The 19,998-nt window shown below is 38.6% G+C and overlaps 2 protein-coding genes across 2 annotated transcripts; one reads left to right on the plus strand and one right to left on the minus strand.

Annotated features, from left to right (window-relative positions):
• The first annotated feature begins 672 nt into the window (after positions 1–672).
• Positions 673–4,045, plus strand: LOC102703165 (probable protein phosphatase 2C 74). The gene is made up of 4 exons (XM_040528792.1): positions 673–1,185; positions 2,304–2,537; positions 3,079–3,249; positions 3,396–4,045. The coding sequence occupies exons 1-4, from the start codon at positions 673–675 to the stop codon at positions 3,741–3,743; spliced, it is 1,266 nt and encodes a 421-aa protein (XP_040384726.1). The 3' UTR covers positions 3,744–4,045.
• A 9,197-nt stretch (positions 4,046–13,242) lies between these two features.
• Positions 13,243–13,943, minus strand: LOC121055743 (ethylene-responsive transcription factor ERF022-like). Its single transcript, XM_040528793.1, has one exon. The coding sequence runs from the start codon at positions 13,941–13,943 to the stop codon at positions 13,368–13,370; it is 576 nt and encodes a 191-aa protein (XP_040384727.1). The 3' UTR covers positions 13,243–13,367.
• Between the last annotated feature and the right edge of the window lie 6,055 nt (positions 13,944–19,998).

The following is a 19,998-nucleotide window of genomic DNA, read 5'->3' on the forward strand; positions in this document are numbered from 1 at the left end:
AATAAGATAAATTTTTGACTATTTGTGTCTATTTAACCATGTATCTTATTTAAAAAATGAAAAAAAAGTCACACGTGAAGTACTATCGTCTAATAAAAACAAAAATATTAATGGTAAAAAATTTTTAATAAGACGAACCGTCAAACATTAAGTAAAATGTTGGTTTATTTTAGGACGAAGGGAGTATTTCAGTAATAAATTAAATGATAACAAAATTTAATAATTATATAAATTTTTAAATAAGATGAATGACAGTAAAAGTCAACTGAATCCAATTAAAAAAAAAGAAACTGAGAGTATACTACGATCGACATGTGTGTCATTAATTGCGAGAGTACGTAGTTTGTCAAAGCTACATGGACTCGGCTCCATTCCGGTTGCGCCGCCCGCTCGGATAGATTAAGTAAAACCACGACGAGATGCTGTTTTAACCATTTCCTGTATACACATAGATGATTCGGTCACTGCATTGACCGGTCAGCATCAGCGACTCCTTCAATAATTCTTCACCCTTCTCCTTCGTCATCACCTTCCCTGCAGCTTTCCCTCCTCTCCCCGCTCCCCGCATATGTATATAACCTATCCACCATCTCCACCCGAGCTAGCATCTCTAGTACTCCTCTCCAGCGCACCATCTTCGCTTCGTCGTGCTCTTTGTCGTCGTACGTCGACATGGCGTCCATGCTCTGCTGCTCCCCGGTGCCCGCGGCGACCGCAGGCCACGGCGCCGCCGGCGGTGGCGTGGTGCAGCCGTTCGCGCCGCGGAGGAAGGCGCACGTGTGCCCGGCGGCGCCGGCCGTAGCCATGAAGGATGATCCCTCCTCGGCGTCGTCGTCGCCGGCGGGGGTGGCGGCCGTTTCTCCTTGGTGCTGTGACGGTGGCGGCGCGGTAGACGGTGCCGAGACGACGACGACGACGAGTTTGGCACCGGCGAAGAAGAAAAAGAAGGCGGCGGCGGCGAGGTGGAGGCCGCCGAGGCTGGTGGTGCCCGCAGTGGCTGACGCCGACGAGGCTATGGTGCGGGAGGCGATGGCGATGGCGGCGGCGGCGGCGGCGAGGGCGGAGAAGGAGGAGGTGGTGGTGGAGGGAGAAGGGTTTTGGTTGGCGAGTAGGAGAGGAGCGAGGCATGCAATGGAGGATGGCTATGGAGTGATCACTCACAAAATTGCGGGAGATTCCCAATTGGTAATTATTTTTTTCTCCTTAAAAATAAATGGATGTTCGATCATTTTGTTAAAAAATAGTATTAATACTTGAATTTGAATTCCAATTGTGAAACTTAAGATCGATCGAACACAAACCTCTCCAAAATGAGGATTAATTCCAAATATTTTTTTTTGATAAAAATGACGGTATAGAATAGAAAAGAATTGATCGGCATTTCCATATCATAGACAAGAACACCTTGATTTCTTTTCAATTTTTGTTCATAGATATGTTAGGGCCGGACCATTAATATTAACTTTGCTCTGCTTTAATTTATTTGCATTTTCTTGGAATAACAAGAATAAACGTTAGGATTGTTTCAATTGGGGGTGAGAGTTTAATTGAGTCCTTTTGAAAATAAAATAAAAATCAATTACTTTAGGCTGGTTTGTAATATTAAAAAAAATCACCACATCCAAATGTTAAAATTTTCTGACTAATATAATGTAATGGGAAATAGAAAAATTGAACTAAAGGGGCTGTCTGGTATTAATTAATGACAAGCAAAATATATTTCCATTTTTTGGAAGGGATATGTATTTTGTAAGCTTAATCAATCATGCAAATATTTATTTTGTGCACTTAATTTAAGACTTGCAGTAGTAACTCTGTAATTTCTGAAAATAATGTAGAACAAAAAAAATAGTTTTCACTTAAATACTAACTGTATATGCACTATCCATATCTATAGGATAACTACACATGCATGGGTCTGGAAATATATAGTTGGTTTACTATTCAACTACTTCATCTTTTTCCAAAGGAATTAAAACAGCTAAAGCAATGTAAATCATGAATACTGGAACACACACGACGTACACGCCGAGACTCTAAAATTAAAAATAGTTCAGACAGTTCTGAACGAGCTAGTTAAAAAAGATGACCAAAGTGTAATTGAACAATTAAGTTCAAAGTGATCAAGTCCCAACCAAAGTAATCCCAGTGTGTTGACTCAGTTAACTAGCTAGCTAGTAGCAGAGATATCGACGTAAGCCCAACACCAAGTCACCTACTAATTAATTTAACGCACGTACCATCCTACTGTGTTTCTCATTCTTATCTGATCCGATCTCATCTCTCCCTCTCAAAATGTTCAGGCGTTCTACGGTGTCTACGACGGCCACGGCGGCCGCGCGGCCGTGGACTTCGTCGCCGGCCGCCTCGGCAGCAACGTCGTCGCCGCCGCCGCCACCGCGGCGGCGGAGAAGCAAAGATCAGATGACGACGAAGCATCGTCGTCGTCGTCGTCGCCGCCGGCGGCGGCGGCCGACCACGTCGCGGCGGCGATCAGGGCGGCCTACCTGGCCACCGACGGCGACTTCCTGAGCCAGGTGAGAGCTTGCATGCATATGCATTGGCGTGCGTGCGTTTTACCTGGTCCTCGATCCGATCTGATCTGATCTGTCGACGCCTCTCTGAACTCGTCAAATTTAGGACAGATAATAACAATACTACATGGCTTTCCTTTTTGTTTTTTGCTCTGCATGAATTGGCGATCGATGCCGACGTGACGCATCCATTAGGGTTTGTTCATTCGTTCGTTCGTTAGCGTGTGATGGTGACGGCCAAAAAGGGACAGTGACACTAGTATGTGCTCGGTTACTTCCCTTGCCGTGTCCTTGGTGTCAAGTAATTAACACGTACCATCAAAAAGACCATTTGATCGAGCTCGAAAAGTTGCTTAATTAATTACTTATGTGATACGACGGTACGAATATATGTTATGGGTCCTAATGTTATGATTTACGTACAAAAATTCAAAATTTGAATATATAAAATTCAACGTATAGTTTTCAATAAGCGCCGGCTTGGACCTGAAAATTAAGGTAACCTCATTTTGTTCAGTTAATTAATATCGTTGTTGTTGTGCAGGGCACAAGAGGCGGTGCATGCGCCGCGACGGCGCTGGTGATCGACGGCGACCTCTACGTTGCCAACCTCGGCGACTGCCGCGCCGTGCTGAGCCGCGACGGCGCCGCCACCGCCCTCACCTCCGACCACACGGCGGCGAGAGACGACGAGAGAACCCGCATCGAGACCTCGGTACGTACGTTACGTGATCAAACTAAGCCACACACGTACACATCAATCAATCACATGAACATGCATTACATTAATCGAACCATTGATGCCAACGTGGTGATTAGTAATTAACTAACAATGTTTCATGCGTCGTCATCGATCGTCAGGGCGGGTACGTGAGCTGCGGTAGCAGCGGCGGCGGCGGCGGCGTGTGGCGTGTGCAGGACTGCCTGGCCGTGACGCGGGCGTTCGGCGACGGCGGCCTCAAGCGGTGGGTGGTGGCGGAGCCGGAGGTGACCAGGACGGCGCTCGCCGCCGGCTGCGAGTTCCTCGTCATCGCCTCCGACGGCCTCTGGAACAAGGTGCCCAACCAGGAGGCCGTCGACGTCGTCGCCGCCGCCGCCGTCCACTCCGTGGACTCGTGCCGGCGGCTGGTGGACATGGCGCGGCGGAGAGGGAGCAGAGATGACATCACCGTCATGGTCGTCGACCTCAAGAGGTTTCTCAGCTGCTGATCGATGAATCGCTGACTGATTAATTACCAACTAACCTTAATTAGTTAGGAGTTCAATTAATTAATTGATGTGTTAATTGAGAGGTGTGAATTAATGCAAGAGTTTGCATCTTGCACAGATCGATGGCATGCATATGAGAAGATTGTAAATATGTAGCCTCTTTTGTTTGATGCTTTTCCTTTTACATTTTTTGAGGCAATAATTTTTTAATGTACATGCATGTACTATATTTCTAGCTAGGATGTAGTATGATGAGCTAATAGCAATGAGGCACTACCTCTCCTTTTGTAAATATAATACATGTCCTACCATCAAATTTAAATGTATTATGAATAAGTCTTTGAAAACTGAGGCGCAATATTAATTCCTGTAAAACTCCACTAATTAAATCATTGCTATCTTCTAGAGTTCTTCTCATTGCAAATATTTGCTCCCACAAAAATGTCTGCGTTTATCCGGCAGCTGTGGTCATTTTCTTAATTCAAAAAGATGAATTATTGATTATTTATATGCCCGTGGTAAGATTGATCACGGGCTTATATATGGCCCAGTAAGGTGAGGCGGTCCATTACCAAGCCCACCCAAGAGACCAAGTTTCTCATAGTGTGACGATTACACACCTTATTATTAATATAAATTGCAGTTGCAGGCAATGCTATGTAGAGCCAAATTCTCCTCACCGTGCACGACCCTAACGCCCAGTATTTTAGGTTGGCATTGGATTGAGTTTGGCTTTGTTTCAGGTTCAGCTCAGCATTATAAGACACCTACTGCCTTCGTCCTATAATAACTTCAACATTTGACCATTTATCTTATTTAAAAAAATTATACAAAAATTTAAAAAGTAGTTACCTATAAAATACTATTCATGCTTTACTATCTAGAAACAATAAAAATATTAATCGCAAAAAAATTTTAAATAAGATGAAGAGTCAAAACTAAGAACTAAAAAATAAATTTAATACGGTACAGAGGAAGTACCTACTTACAATAGTCATCAGCAATTTTGGCACTGAGCTCGTGTGTGTGACACGTGACTAACATCTTTTTTTTTTCTTTTCAAACCTTATCACAAATGCATCTTCGCATGTTCACCTGACAAATGTCTTGGTTTGAATAGAATAGTGGAACTGTTTGATATATTTACAGTAAATTTTTGAATATTAAGTATATATTTAGAATCTTGTCATCATTCTTTTTAGGTACGATGTATGGATAAAGTCTAATTTTACCCGTTGAACTTTTACTAGATGTCCAATTTTTGGGGCATTTAACTTTTTGTCACTCTTAAAAATGATTGATAACATATTTGCCATTCGTTGTCTATGACATATGGGTCCAGTGACAAATCTGTTACGACTAAATGTAACAGTGACACCTCAAAGTATACAAGTTAATTTTCTCATTTAACTTTTAAAAGAGGATACTTAACACCTAAATAATAGTGCACGGTTGTTTGATTTGTCGATGTTTGTTATCGGTAATAATACCTATGGGGCTATTCATTGAATTGAGAGTAAGATCGTGACATAAGACAAGCTGATTTATACAATTTCAGACTCTCAAAATGAATTAATACTCTACTACTATTTGATGAATCAGAATATGCAAATTGAATTGTATCGTGGATGCTTCCTAATCGTAATGTTCTATTATTTTCACTACCGTAGTTCGGGGCTTCCTATACTCCAAGGGTTTCCTACCTCCCAAGAATAAGATTACATAGTAAGAAAACTAACAAAATATGGGGTTAAGGTATCATAATCTAAACAATGTTGTAGTTGGCCAAGACATTACGCCTTTTATATGGTACATGGGAACATATTAACCATATTATATTCTATCTCTTATTACATAGTCCGGACTACCTCTTTTTTTTAAAAAAAAGTCTGATAAGCCTTTCTTTATCATATTAAAGGCGATGTTATCCACATTATTAATTGATGCGATGTTTGTTTTCCATGCGTTAACATGAACTTAAATTAGATAAGTTTAGTGATTGTGGATCTAATTAAGTGACACTTCTACCATCAAAATGTGCATAATACAAGGGTGAAAACTAACCGATTTTATGGTTCAGAGTAAAAAGAAAAAAAACCGACTTTGGGAAAAGTTCAACAGCCAAAATTAGAGGTCACACTGAAGAATAAGGGGGAAATTAGGGCCAAAATAATATAAGGGCTGATTATCTATCTACTTGATTGTGTTAAAAAAACAATGAGTGGACCATTCTCCATTATAAAAAAAACAAGGTTTATTCCAGCTAAACTTTGGATATATTTAATGACTATTTAAGCTGCAACTGACCTTCAACCCAAGGACGAAGACGACAAGATAGATCTCCCCAATCAAATCCAAGGACAAAGATGGTAGGATGGGTCTCCCCCTTTAATAATGCGTTAATTGAATACTAACAACATGTATAGGCCCGACGGCCAGCCCATATCACAGTCATTTGACCCAGCCCAAGCATGGCACGACATGATGGGATCGGGCCTGTGCCATCTTGGCCTAACAGTTGGACCGTGCCTGGGCTGATGTCTTAGCACGATGGGCCAGCCTGACATGGTCCGGTTCAATTAGTAGGGATGAAAAAATTAGTAAAGAACTTAAAATAGACTTAATTTAGTTATACAAGGCTTAGTCCAAAAGGAGAGGTATGTAAAATAGACGTATTCTAGTCATACAAGACACAACCCAATGTGGGAGGAAAAATAAAGTTATTCACATGGCCCAAAAAGGTGAGAAAGATAATATAGACTTATTTACTGAATAAGCACGATAGACCATCATGCCTTCGGACCAGCCCGAGTGTTATTGGGTTGTGCCTAGGCGTTAGGTGCAGCCCGTGGGCCGGCACGGCACAGCCCAGTGTGTTGTTGATTGGGGCATGCCAACCTGATAGAATTCGGCACGAGCATGCCAGGCCGAGTCTATAAACATGTGAATGCAACTCTGCTCAAAGGCCAATGAAATCAATCATCCGGACCTCTAGATTCTATGATCCAACGGCCCAACTGTATCAGACGACTGACTAGGTTCTCTTACCGTTTACATTGACTGATTTCGAGCCCAGACGACACCATGATTTTTGATAAATTTTGATCAAATTTACCGTGACATTTGAAATTATCAAAAGTCATTTAAACTTCCAACTATAAGTTGATTTTGAGTGACTTAGAGAACAGCGGAAACCTGTCGTCGGCTTTCGATGGCTTCGCGAACCCTACTTCTTTTCAGTCGGCCGACCACAGCACTACCAACCAAACCATATGTCTAAGGCCTTGTTTAGTTCCTAAATGTTTTTTTAAAAAACATCACATCGAATTTTTAGACACCTAAATAAAACGTTAAACATAGATGAACCAAAAAACTAATTTTACAGTTATGGAAGAAATCTTGAGACGAATCTTTTGAACCTAATTAGCCCATGAATAGCCATAAGTGCTACAGTAACCAACATGTGCTAATGACAGATTAATTAGGCTCAAAAGATTCGTCTCGTGGTTTCTAGGCTAGCTGTGAAATTTGTTTTTTTATTCGTGTCTGAAAACCTCTTCCGACATCCGGTCAAACATTTAACGTGACACTTCTTCCAAAAATTTTCTCAATCTAAACACCACCTAAATGTCTCCATCGATCTCACCCGAAAAATCAAGCAAAGCATCTTTTAATCTAGCTTTTCACCTCACAAGGCACAGCCATTATTAACAAGACCATGTTCTGTGACACGTGTCCTCCAATTCAATTGATGTTAGATATGCAGGAAGGAATCAACGAAGGCGACATTCTGATTCTGATCGCCCATTGGTCATTGACCTCATACCTCTCTCTACTTTCTTCTTCGTCCCTTCTTCCAGTTTCCTTCGTCTTTCAATCTCGCACCTCCATCTTTTTTTGTTTTTTTTATACTTATAAACCAAAATTTAAACTTTTAACCTTAAATTCGGTGTTGATTTTAGGGGTTTTTTTACCGTGGTTAATTTTTCAGTCTTGCCTTTTAGATCGCTAAGAATATATATATAAAATTTATAAAAAAAATATTTTTATTTTGCAACAAAAATCACCCTCATCTTTCTCCATGTCTCTACTCCAACAAGAACTAACACTATGTCTAGCTTAGGTATCTCCCAGCAGAATCTCGGCCAGCTAAGCAACGCGATCTCAGCAATGTGATCGCTAATCCTTGTTTAATTAGAGCGTCAAGTGCAATTAGTGTAGGCCTAATTATAATAACAATGTTAGCTCCGTTTGTGTCGTCTGATCGATCGAGACCACATTTTGCTTTGTCGGGAGGGGGTGTGTTCATGCTGTCCCTGTCTCTCCCAGCAGGCAAAGGTTTAACAAATTTGGGGAGATTTTGTTCCAAGTGAGGTTTGTCTGTGCTGTCTGATATGTATGTGGATGAATCTCCAGCCTCCTTCCCAGGTGCCATATAATTTAGCGGTTCTCGATTATTAATTTGGACAAATTTTGTTTTATCTCCCACTCATTTCATCGTCATATGTATGTATAGGGTACGTGGGCTTGGATTCTTAGGTGGTATTTGAGACAAGAGACTTATTTTTGTCACCTGTCCTATCGAATGTTTAGACGTTTATTATAAATAGTAAACGTAAACCATTAATAAAATCTATCCATAATCTTGAACTAACTTGCGAGATGAATCTATTGAACCTAATTAATCCATGATTAGCCTATGTGATGCTACAGTAAATATGCTCTAATTATAAACTAATTAGACTTAAAAAATTCGTCTCACGGATTACTACTCATTTATGAAATTAGTTTTTTATTAGTCGATGTTTAATACTTCAAATTAGTATCCAAATATCAGATGTAGCATGGGTCTAAAATCTAAACAACCCCTTAATCCTCACTTTTTTTCTCAGGTTTTTTATACACACTTTTCGAATGCTAAACGATATGTTTTCTTAGAAAATATTCTGAGTATAAGTTCATTGTTTTATCTTTCTAAAATAGATTTTTTAACTTTATTAATTTTATCGTTTATACTGCTAATAAATAACTATGAAAAACAAAAAAAAATCTTGTCTTTACCTACGTAAAGAACACAATCAAAGAGAACGAAAGGGACCATACTTAGGTAATACTCATAACACATTTGTATATTATATCACTCATATTCGACTTACAATATATTTAGTTAGGATATATATAAAGATTAACAACGGACTTGCATGTCTTTTTAATGAATGGCTGAATGGTTGAATACAACGATTTATGTAACTGTAGAAATAAACAAAATAACTAATAACTAATGATATAGAGTAGAAAATGGATTTAAAAGCAGTGCTAAGAAAATCTTTTATACCGAATTCTTAAAACTATCCCACCGCTTCGAAGTTTGGAAAATATGTGCATCAATGGTTTGATCCATGTCCATCACAACCAACGGTGTGAGATGTCCTCGTGTGTTCGCTTGTATAATAAGTTACGTCCACCGGCATACTGTATTTATAATTCATATTCTTATTTTTTATGCACACGTTTATCAAATTACTAAATGATATATTTTTTAAAAAAATTATATATAAAAGTTACATTAATTTATTTTTCTAATTTTTATAGTTAATATTTAATTAAACATATATTTATCTGTTACAGCGTACTCTGCGCAAGAAACCATCCGCCGAACCTGGTCGCGTCCGTCTGCTCGCCGAGTTGGCGCGCATAGCATGACAGCAGTAAAACCCATGCTAGCTGTTTAAATGCATGCTAGCTATCTCCAGTTGCTTGCTGACACACATATATATGGCTGCAAGGCCATGTCTCTGCCCATGCAAATTAATAAATAGGGGATACATTAATTATTATATACCACCATTAATTATACGGTTTCTCCTTTTACAATACCAGTATCATTGAAAATTTTATGGGCAATAAATAGAATGCCATGTAGATGATACGACAACATATTAATGAAAAGATAGGAAGATAACTTGTGTCTTTCATGTAATCTAGAAAACAACAATAGATGATGCATTAAGAGAGGGGTGTTTCATTCTAGTTTCAAATATTTTTAGATGATATACCACTCTAGGTAACCGTGTTCATAAAACTTATATTGAAAATGGCCTAAGTTTCGTCCCATCAATCCGACCCCGTTGTATAGTGCTGTGGAAATGATTGAGTAATAAACGAGTAACTAATATAATACTTCATTCCTTTAAAAATAGAAGTGTATTAGATCCGGTTAGGACAAAATTTTGAAAAAAAAAACTTTTGTAGGATCTCATTTTCAGGATATAAGAAATTAGGTACTTTCGAGTACAAATCTATAATAACACAAATTATATCATAGTAGAGTGATTTGTTAGTTGAAACTTTATCATAACAAAACCTACTGATCCTTATATTTCTAAATGTAGGAGTATTATTCCTAGATTTCTACATATATAATGATCACACAACTATAAAACTTGAGATTTGTTTTGTGTTACACAACTCTACTGCTATTCTGGAGCATATAAATTCTGCAGGATATTTATAGAAATTATTTTAGTTCTTCTAAAATTCCTTTGATATTAATTCCTCCATTGGACATGCCCTGCCTAAGAAAGTATTTTTCTTTGTGTTACCATGCCCTTTTTCTAAAAGGAAAATCGAACTCGATCTATGTGCATCATGTGCATCTAACCATAAGAATTATTCCTTCAGTTAGCAGCTTCCACTCTTCCTACCAAACAAAACAGTATCAAGCAGCCAACAAGCACCCAAATGATTGGTGTGTGTGGCCCTAAAACATGCACTCATATATGTAAACTAAGATCCCTGTACAGTACTACAACACTGCCTTAGCTGCTAGTCCCCTATCCTGACAACACATTAACAAGTATAATAGCGTGCTATAATCCGGTTAAATACTGAAGTGGAGAAGAAATAGAATAAAAGAAAGAAAAACTAGCCTATAAGCTTAGAACCGGCTCGGACACAACCAATAAGAGAGATATGTGTGTCATGTATTAGTGATAAAAAGTTATATGAGTGGACTGTAAGAAAACTACTAAGAGTCTAACGGTCAGTTTGCTTGCTATATTATTACCCTTGCTCTCGAGTCATTGCATTAGGCTAAGCCTCTAAATTAATTAGTACAGGAAATATATATTGTCAGGATGGGGACATGCAAATCTCCATTGCCTGATTCCATGAGCTGAATCAGGACGCACTTTTTTATATGCACACATGGGTTTGACCAGGTCTCTCTCGACACTGTACTGCTGACGTACGTACGAAGTTCGTACGAAACGATGGAATCGTATATAAATTTGTGTGTCGTTGTGTGATGTCCCTAGGATATATATCTGACATATACAGAGCACCAGGAAGCTTCACATCCGTATTATCCACAAAAGAACCAGATTAATTAAAATTTGGTGCATACTTAATTTGTAGGAAAAAACTAGTAGAGTAGGGAGATCAACTGATCACATGCTGAGATTCTTGTCATTTTGTTTGGATAACAGAAATTGTTTTAGCCTTTGCTTCGAAGAAACTACATTTAATTATTACCAAAATTTTGCAGTACAAAATAACTGCTAATTAAAAAATCAGTGTGATGGGAAAAAAAACTAACTAGACAGAGATAACAACCTATTGCTAAAAAGTTCATACGTAGTTCTTGCCGGCCTTTCTCAAACATTTACTTTCACCCTTAAATTTAGAGTTGGCTTTGAGGTTTTTTATCGTAGTTTATTTTTAGCCTTGATTTTTAAATTGCTAAGAACATGTATATAAAAATTGGATTTTTTAACGTACACTTGAATGATTGTGAGCCGTTCGTTGATTTAGATCCAAGGGATCTGATTATACTACACCGATGGCAGACGTAGTACAAATTTTATTAAGGTAAAATTAGAAATAGATAAATTTGCAAATATATATAACCAAAGTTTTAAATAAAATATTTAATATATTTATTAAAAATAAATAGTTAGGTTTAAATTTAATACATTACTACTGTTAGTAGTGTAATGTACGCCCTAAAATTTTTATTTATAAATTATCTTTGATTTGCAAAAAGCTGCCAAGCAATCACGCATTTAGAGCATGGTTCCGATTGGTCGCAGCCAATGAGGAAATAGTCTTGTCCTTTAGAATATGACATTTTTGTAATACGACTAGAATATATAGGTCGATATGATGGCCCGAGCATATATATATATCCATCATTCCAGGTTTAAACTATAGTACAAATATGGCGAGTATATTTTCTTTTGATCCACCATTTGAATGTGTACGGATTCGTTCCCTCAAAAAAAAGAATGTGTACGGATTCAGTGTAAGGAAAATTTAATGGTGGTGGCGAGAAGAATTAGTGCATAGATTTGTTGATCACACCCCATCAATTAATTAAATTTGCCGCGGCCAATTTGACGTGTCCGTATATGTCTAATATACTTTGTGGTGTACACAATAATGAAGACATTTTGTTTATGGATAAGCTAGCCGAAACAAATTGCCAAGATCATAATCATTTATATCAACGGGCCCTAATTAATGTATGAATATTAACATATAGTAGTATTTCCAACCAAAAGATGCATTAATTACCGGCATATACATGTGTGTGCCAGGCCGCCCCAAGCTGAAAGCTGATCCATATGGCTCATTTAGAACACAATACTAAATTTACAGGTTTTTTATATAAATTAATTTAACTCATATAAAATCCTTGCGAAGTCATTCGTTCCAGAGACATATACTCCCTCGTTTTCAAAATATAAGGATCTACTATTTGAATCTTGTTCCATAATTTAACCATTTTCGGTACTATTTACGATACTTCCTGACACATCGATTACTTCATATTTAAAATTCTTTAAATTTTATACTCAATTATTCTCCCACTTCCATCCATTTCTCATTTACAAAAAGACACTATAGTTTTATCTTCTTAATCATAATCCATGCTAAATTACCTATAACTATTTATCTTTTGGAAGGAGTTATTAGTATGTGTGTGAGAAAACTGCTCTAATCTTCTAACATTGACATTTTTTTTCTTAAAAAAAAGAAGATCAATGCTGAATAAAAGTTGTATTATATAAGTACATAAGACAAATTAAATTGTAGGTTGGAATATACACCATTGTAACTTAGGTTATAAATAATGGAAGAAAGTAATCTTCTAAAAATCATACTTATATAGTTTTCAAGCATCGGACGAGCTTCCAAACGTCCTGTTAAACAACCACGGTTCGTGTTCAACCGCTGGTATATATGTGAAGGTGATCGGTGTGAAGCATAAAAAATGACCTTTGTTAATTCAGTCTTAGAATTTCACTTGTAGTTTAAACATTTCTCTTATCATAATTATATCTATATATTTTTTCATGTTTGGTGAACATGAGCTATTAGCTAGATTTTTATAATAATGTATTCTCCAGAGATGTCACACAACAATAATATGGTTATCAGCAGATTCAGAACATATATAATTTATTCTAAAGTCATGCATTTGCATAATACCCTGATTATTTAGAGCAATTCCTACGTGGCTGTGTGCATTTGTCTTTGGGAAACCAATTAATGAAATTTCACACCTCTAAAAACCAAAAGGCTGTGAATATATATATCGATCAGGTGGGAAGGATTAATTTATCAGTAGTCCCAGACTGATGGGTCCCACAGGGACGATGCCTGGTGGGCCCACTCGTCATTGTCCGCCACTCCGCCCTCCCAGACAGGTGGGGCCATCAGCATGGCCTCCGCCAGCTCAGCCCACATGTTGGGCGACCTGGCCTCCAGCTCGTCGCCGGCGCCGACCAGGACGTCCCACTCCAACGCCGCCGCCGCCGAGCCGCCGAGGCTGTCCTGGCCGCCGCTTTCGTCGTCCTCGAAGCCGGAGCAGCAGCCTCCGCCGCCGCCGTCGTGGCGGCGCACGTCGACGAGGTCGGGGCGGAAGCGGACCTGCGCGGCGGCCTCGAGCGCGGCGGCGCGGACGTCGCCGGGGTCGGCGGTGTCCGGGCGGCGGAAGCGGTGGGCGAGCCCCGGGAAGTTGAGCCTCGCCTCGCGCCCCCGCAGCGTGAGCGCCGCCACGTCGTGCGCCGCCGCCGCCATCTCCGGTGACTCGAAGCTCCCCAGCCAGATCCGCGTCTTCTTCCCGGGCTCCCTGATCTCCGACACCCACTTCCCCCACTTCCTCTTCCTCACCCCTCTGTACTGCCCCCCCGCCATCCCTCCTCCCACCACCACCTCCATCGCCGCCGCCCGCCGCTTCTTTCGAGCTCGCTCCCTCGCCGACGCTGCAATGGCGCGTAGTGAGCTCAGCTAGAGAGAGAGAGAGAGAGTGAGAGCTGCTGCTTCGAGGTGGAGGTGGAGGTGGAGGTGGAGGTGTATATATAGAGAGAGAAAGAAGAGAGAGGAAGCTGAGAATTTTTGCATGGTGCATGCATGGGGTTGGGGAGACAGCTGGAGGCTAATACGTGTCCATCTCCTATTTTTTTTTCTTTTTTTTATTCATTGCACTTGTATATATATTCACAAGCATGGATTATTATAATTTTTTTACATGTATATAAAAAAATTGAGATGGAGATTTTGGTGATGCATTATCCACCGGCAAGATGCTGGGTTTCCTTTCTGGGGGGAGTTTCCTGGACACTTCATAGGTCTTTGGTGGTTAGTTTGAGAAGGTGAGCATAACTGATGATGTAGTGATGTTATCTTTTTTGTATGATTGTTTCAGTGTGGGGTAATCAAGGGCCTGTTTTGTATGCATGCATGTATGATCTGATGGAAGTTGAGTGGTTTTGTATTATGTTTAAGTACTATTGCATCCACATTTCGTGTTTATAGTTAATTAAAATTTGTACTTGGATTTGTCATGTACATTTTGGTTTCAACATTTAGATATGTTGATGATCTATTGAGTATTAATTTACTCTGTTGAAGGTGGTTCTTTAGCTTATTGTCTTTTTTTCTACATTGTAAGATGGATTCTGGAGATTAATTTGCCTGCCATAAGCGCTGATGAATTTGCTCTTTCGCAACGTGGGCAGCACAAAATAAACAACCAATTAATGATAGCACTTCTATTCATCATATAAGATTTTCTACTATTAACTGAATTTATATGGACGCTAATAAATCAACACATATGTACGTATCAACAATATACATTGAATACAAACATACATATTGATGATCAACAGATAAAAAATCTTATATAGTATGAAATATAGTATGAAATAGGGAGAGTATTAAACACAGTGAACTTTATGCTACTCTGGATACACACTTTGAACACACACATAATCTACCTGGTTGAAAAATCGAGTGGTTCTCCTTAAAACAAGCAAAAAATATTTAATCACCGAAATCAATATAAAGGATGATGCATGCTTTGACCACATGCACGCGCACAAACACTGAAAGCAACATGTAGCAAGCGAAACGAGTATTTTAGCAGTCCAAATTAAACATTTGTGCCGCTAGCTCTCACAAAGCTGTAAACCAGGTGAAATATGAACAATTTAGAACTTAAATACACAAAGGTACTAATTAAGCTTGACGGGGTCACGTCGAGGAATCAACACGTGTCGAGCTGGGACTGGATCAGACAACAATTCACCATATCTGAATCTGTTTTTCACACGTTTATTTTTATTTTTTTTAGCTCACACATACTCCGTTCATGTTTAAATATATGACGTACGTTTTATAAAAAAAAGTACGTTTTATAAAAAAGTGATAGAGAGTATATTATTTGTAACGTCAACAATCTTCTCGCGAGATTCTCACGTAGAACCAGACTATGTATGTGCACGCTTATGTCACTGCCACATTTAATTAATTAATTAATTAATTAAGAGAGTAACTTTTTAAATTACTTTAGCAATTAACAAGTGACGTTGCAGATTGATCCACCACTTCTAGTGGCACCGGATCGCCTCAACACGTAATAATATCCCTTGCTATTTTTACTATCTGATAATTTTTGCACGTATTTTCACATTTAATTCCAGATCAATCCAGGCACGTACCGGATCGCCTTGACACTTTGCGCGAAAAATGTATCTATAGCCCGGCACCAAAAACCCCCCACGCTGAAATTGAACTCTATCTCATTACGTTCGAAACCGTCTATCATCAGGTACTATGCTATTGTTCAGATGTCATACTATGCCTAGCTAGTCCTAGCTACAAGGCCATCGCTCGGATGACATCCTATGTTTGTCTATGAGTTCTAGGCAATTGTTCGCATACGTTCACCTAACCCTCGCTCAAGCCTATGCATAAGAAGCAGTGGTAACACGAATAACTTTTAGCGCCTTTGAGTCCATCCGTGTAGCACATAAGGAAGAAGCAATATGGCAGATACATCCCAGGATGCTACTGAGCACTCTTATCATTGTACATGAGCTCCACATGGGCTCCTCTTAATTTGGTCGATCGTAGTACTCCCATGCCTGTAAGGGGAGAACTGTCGCCAAAGGAGAAGGGGGATCTGGATTTTTTTTTTTTGGCTGCAACATCCTCCAACACCACCAAATAAACCACAAACAAGACTAGAGTATCACGAATGTGTGTGGCCTGAAACTATGTACTTTCAATCTTTCATGCGTTTGATCTCCATCCTCCCCCGTATGAATCCGAAAAGGTGGCCCCACAAGGCTCCCACTTGAGCTGCCTGAGCATTGGTAGAGTCTAATGAATAAGTTGTATACTAATTCATCAACAATAAGTTATTTATCTCAAGAAACATAATACCACTTTATTTCAAAATGTCATAAATATAGTATGTAATATAATTAGAGGTGGAGCTATATGAAGCCAGTGGGGTTCCTAGGAATGCGGTTCAGAGTATCTTTTAACTAGAATTCATAAATTTTTATCATATATACATCAATCCAAATTCAGACACATGTGGCAACTTAAACATGGTTCAAAGCACTAAAAAAGTGAGTGATATGCACATCTCTGTATTTTGTTCTAGCTCTGTCACTGAATTTAATCATTTTAATGCATGATTTCTTGTAGACCATATCACTAACACAAAGCAGCTTCCTCACTACTTTGTAGGGGTGTAAGTGGGTCAGCCTGCGAACCCGCTTATAGGCCAATTAAACAGGTAGCCCACCAGCGGGTAACCCGGTGGGCTACCCGTTTAATTAATTGGCATATAAGCAGGTTGGTGGGCCGACCCACCCTTATTACTTTGTTCTCCACAATTTACTTATAGATAGGATCAAGGCCTAAGATTGGGATGAAGGCGTGTAGCCCCCCTACCTCCTCTTCCCTCTTCTATGCAGAAAGCATATTGATTTCACATGAAAATTAACAAAGCAAATCAGCATGTTTCATGTCCACTAATTTGCTTATATTTTTAGATTGGAAACATGATACTGGGATGAATTAAGGTGTGTAAGGTTGATGTTAAAAACGATGACAACAGCACTAGGCCGGCATCTGGCCATCATCAATAGCAATAGGTCTCAACGCCTGGGGCGGAGCTACTTGATTGGTGGGGGTTCCTATGAACCGGTATACAGAATGTTTTACCTAGAATTTATATATTTTTATCATATATATACGTCTCTCTAATTCAAACTCAGGCACCGGTTACGATCTAAACTTAGTTCAAAGCATAAAAAAATAAGTGAGTGGCACCCCTCTTTGTTTTGTTCTAGCTCCACTCCTGCTCAACACCCAATATCATTAGCATTGTTTTATTTAACCTTAAATAGTGTAAAGACTAGCGTTAGCGTTAGTTTTGAGTCCCTTTTGAAAATAAATATTTTAGGGGATGTTTTTCTTATATACTTCTTTTTCTGACTAATTTTTCATACTTTCGAGCTCATGTATGTATAGGGGTGGTAATTGGTTCAAACTATTTTGTCTACAAATTTTAAAGGTCGGGTTCAAAACGGATTGGAAATAAAATTGTATAGAGTTTTGAGCTAAATTTTTTTAAGAATTAAATAGAGTTGTGAAAGAACCAAGAGTCTTGCCCCATTACCACTCCTATGTATGTACATAGCATACTGAATGTTTACTCTTACTACCTCCAACTATTGAAATGTGTAATGCATCGACTATTAGACATAACGCTCGCCATTTGTGTCTTGCTAAAAAAATAAAAATATTTTTATCTATCTGATGTGTTTCACCATTTAAAATACTAAAACTTACAGTTACATATCTATACAAACTTTTTCAATAATACGAATGATGAAACGTTGTATAAAACCATTAAAGTGTTGTCTTTGAAATGTCCATCTATTCTCTTCCTCGTCATGCATAGTGTGAGAAAAAAAAAAGGAAATACTCAAATGCGTATCGCCTTAAAAAACAACTGAAGTTCTTCAGAACAAAAACTTTAACATGTTATATGGCAGTTCATCCCTAAATATTTAACGACGTTGACTTTTTATATACGTTTGACTATTTATCTTATTTATTGTTTTAAATATATAAAGCTATATATATATATGCATAAAAGTATGTTTAACAATAAATAAAATGATATAAAAATAATTAATAAATAATTTTTCTAAATAATATAAATAGTAAAATATGTATAAAAAAATTAAAAGCGGCGAAGACACGGGGTCACGGAAGCTCTTCCAAAAGAAGCTCGCAGCATGTTAAAATTTCCCATGTCGCACGCTGCCATGTCTTAATCGCAGCATACCAAAACTCCCAAGGCGCACGCTGTCATGTCTTAATCGCACGCATGGGCATGGGCTTGGGGGTGGAGTCTGGACTAGGAGAGGCAGTCTGGCTGGATTCCATATATTGCAACAACCTTACTACAGGGGTACAGGGAAGCGGGAGACTTTCATTTGGCTTTTATGTAAAAAATAGAGTGAAGTGTATCAGCGGTCCTTAAATTTGTATGTACGTGTCATTTAGGTTCCTGAACTCTCAAAATGCATTTTTGGGTCCTCGAACTTGTTTAGGGTGTCATATAGGTCCAAACGGGCTCCGACGCGCTCCATCCGCTGATGGCGCCTACGTATTTGTGGGGCCATGTATGTCCCACATGTCAGTATCTCTCTCCTTATTATTTTCTCGATTCCTCCACTCCTTTGTTGTGCTATCTCGTTCCCTTCTCACATGTGTGTGCGTCCGAGTGGGAGACAGCTGGCCTGTGACAGCGCGAGTGGTGGCCGGGCGATGTCAGCGCCACGTAGGCGCCACCGTGGCATGCCACGTCAGCGGATGGAGCGGGTCGGAGCCCGTTTGGATCTATATGACACCCCAGATAATTTCGGGGACCAAAAATGTATTTTGAGAGTTCAGGGACCTAGATGACACATGCACACAAGTTTAAGGACCGCTGGTACACTTCACTCTAAAAATATTAAAGAACATATTTACAAATAAAAAATAGTTTATAAATAAAACACTTTTAGCGATCTAAAATAAACACTGAAAATAAACTTTACTAAATCAATTAAACTTAAATTTTTATCTTGTAAATATAAATACGAGTGAAATTGAAAAGACGAGCGGCACGAAGCATAGTACAAAAAACATACCGAATAAACGGTTGAACAAAAACAAAGGAACCAACAACCTTCTTGTACTCAAAAGATCGTCCCTACAATTCAACCAGTAAAAAATTGTAAACCAACCCATTTATAAATGAACTGACCATTGTATAATTACAATGTATTTCAATTTAAATATAGCAGTATTACATTAAGAATTTATTGGGTTACCGTAATATAATTATTTTCTGATGGTGTGACTATATAATCCATATATTGGTTTATTATATATAATTTACTAATTTAGAATAATTGTATATTAAAATAATATAAATTAAATTAAATATTCATAAATAATTTACCAATAAGCCAGTGGTTTCAATCAATAAGAGCAAGTTCAATAAGAGCAAGTTCGCCAGCTACTAGCCCCAATTCATCTATAGTCAATCTAATAGTCAATTTATACAATAGTTATCTACAAACATTAATACATGGTCCTACATGTTATACACATATTTTGTTTTGGAGCCCGTGTACAACTGGCTACAAATTAGTAATCCATCTCTCTTCTCTCTCTTCTCTTATCTCTTTAAAATATAATTATAACTGATTTATATCTTATCTCTTTAAAATATAATTATAACTGATTTATAGTCTGCTATCGTCCCTAATCTAAACCAATCAATCGACGCCTCTGGTCCGGTTTCTTAACTGTGACAGCAAGGAAGAAGAAAGAGAATTATTAAGATAATATGCAGATAGACGAAGGGAAAGAGAGAGAGAGGGACATATGA

Source organism: Oryza brachyantha, chromosome 11, assembly GCF_000231095.2.
Source record: "Oryza brachyantha chromosome 11, ObraRS2, whole genome shotgun sequence".
NCBI lineage: Eukaryota > Viridiplantae > Streptophyta > Magnoliopsida > Poales > Poaceae > Oryza > Oryza brachyantha.

Bases quoted from the DNA above. Each gene is read 5' to 3' on its own strand.
- LOC102703165 (XM_040528792.1), top strand. From the start codon at position 673: ATGGCGTCCATGCTCTGCTGCTCCCCGGTGCCCGCGGCGACCGCAGGC. The intron at 2,538-3,078 runs GTGAGAGCTTGC...GTTGTTGTGCAG, and splicing joins ACGGCGACTTCCTGAGCCAG to GGCACAAGAGGCGGTGCATG. The intron at 3,250-3,395 runs GTACGTACGTTA...ATCGATCGTCAG, and splicing joins GAACCCGCATCGAGACCTCG to GGCGGGTACGTGAGCTGCGG.
- LOC121055743 (XM_040528793.1), bottom strand. From the start codon at position 13,943: ATGGCGGGGGGGCAGTACAGAGGGGTGAGGAAGAGGAAGTGGGGGAAG.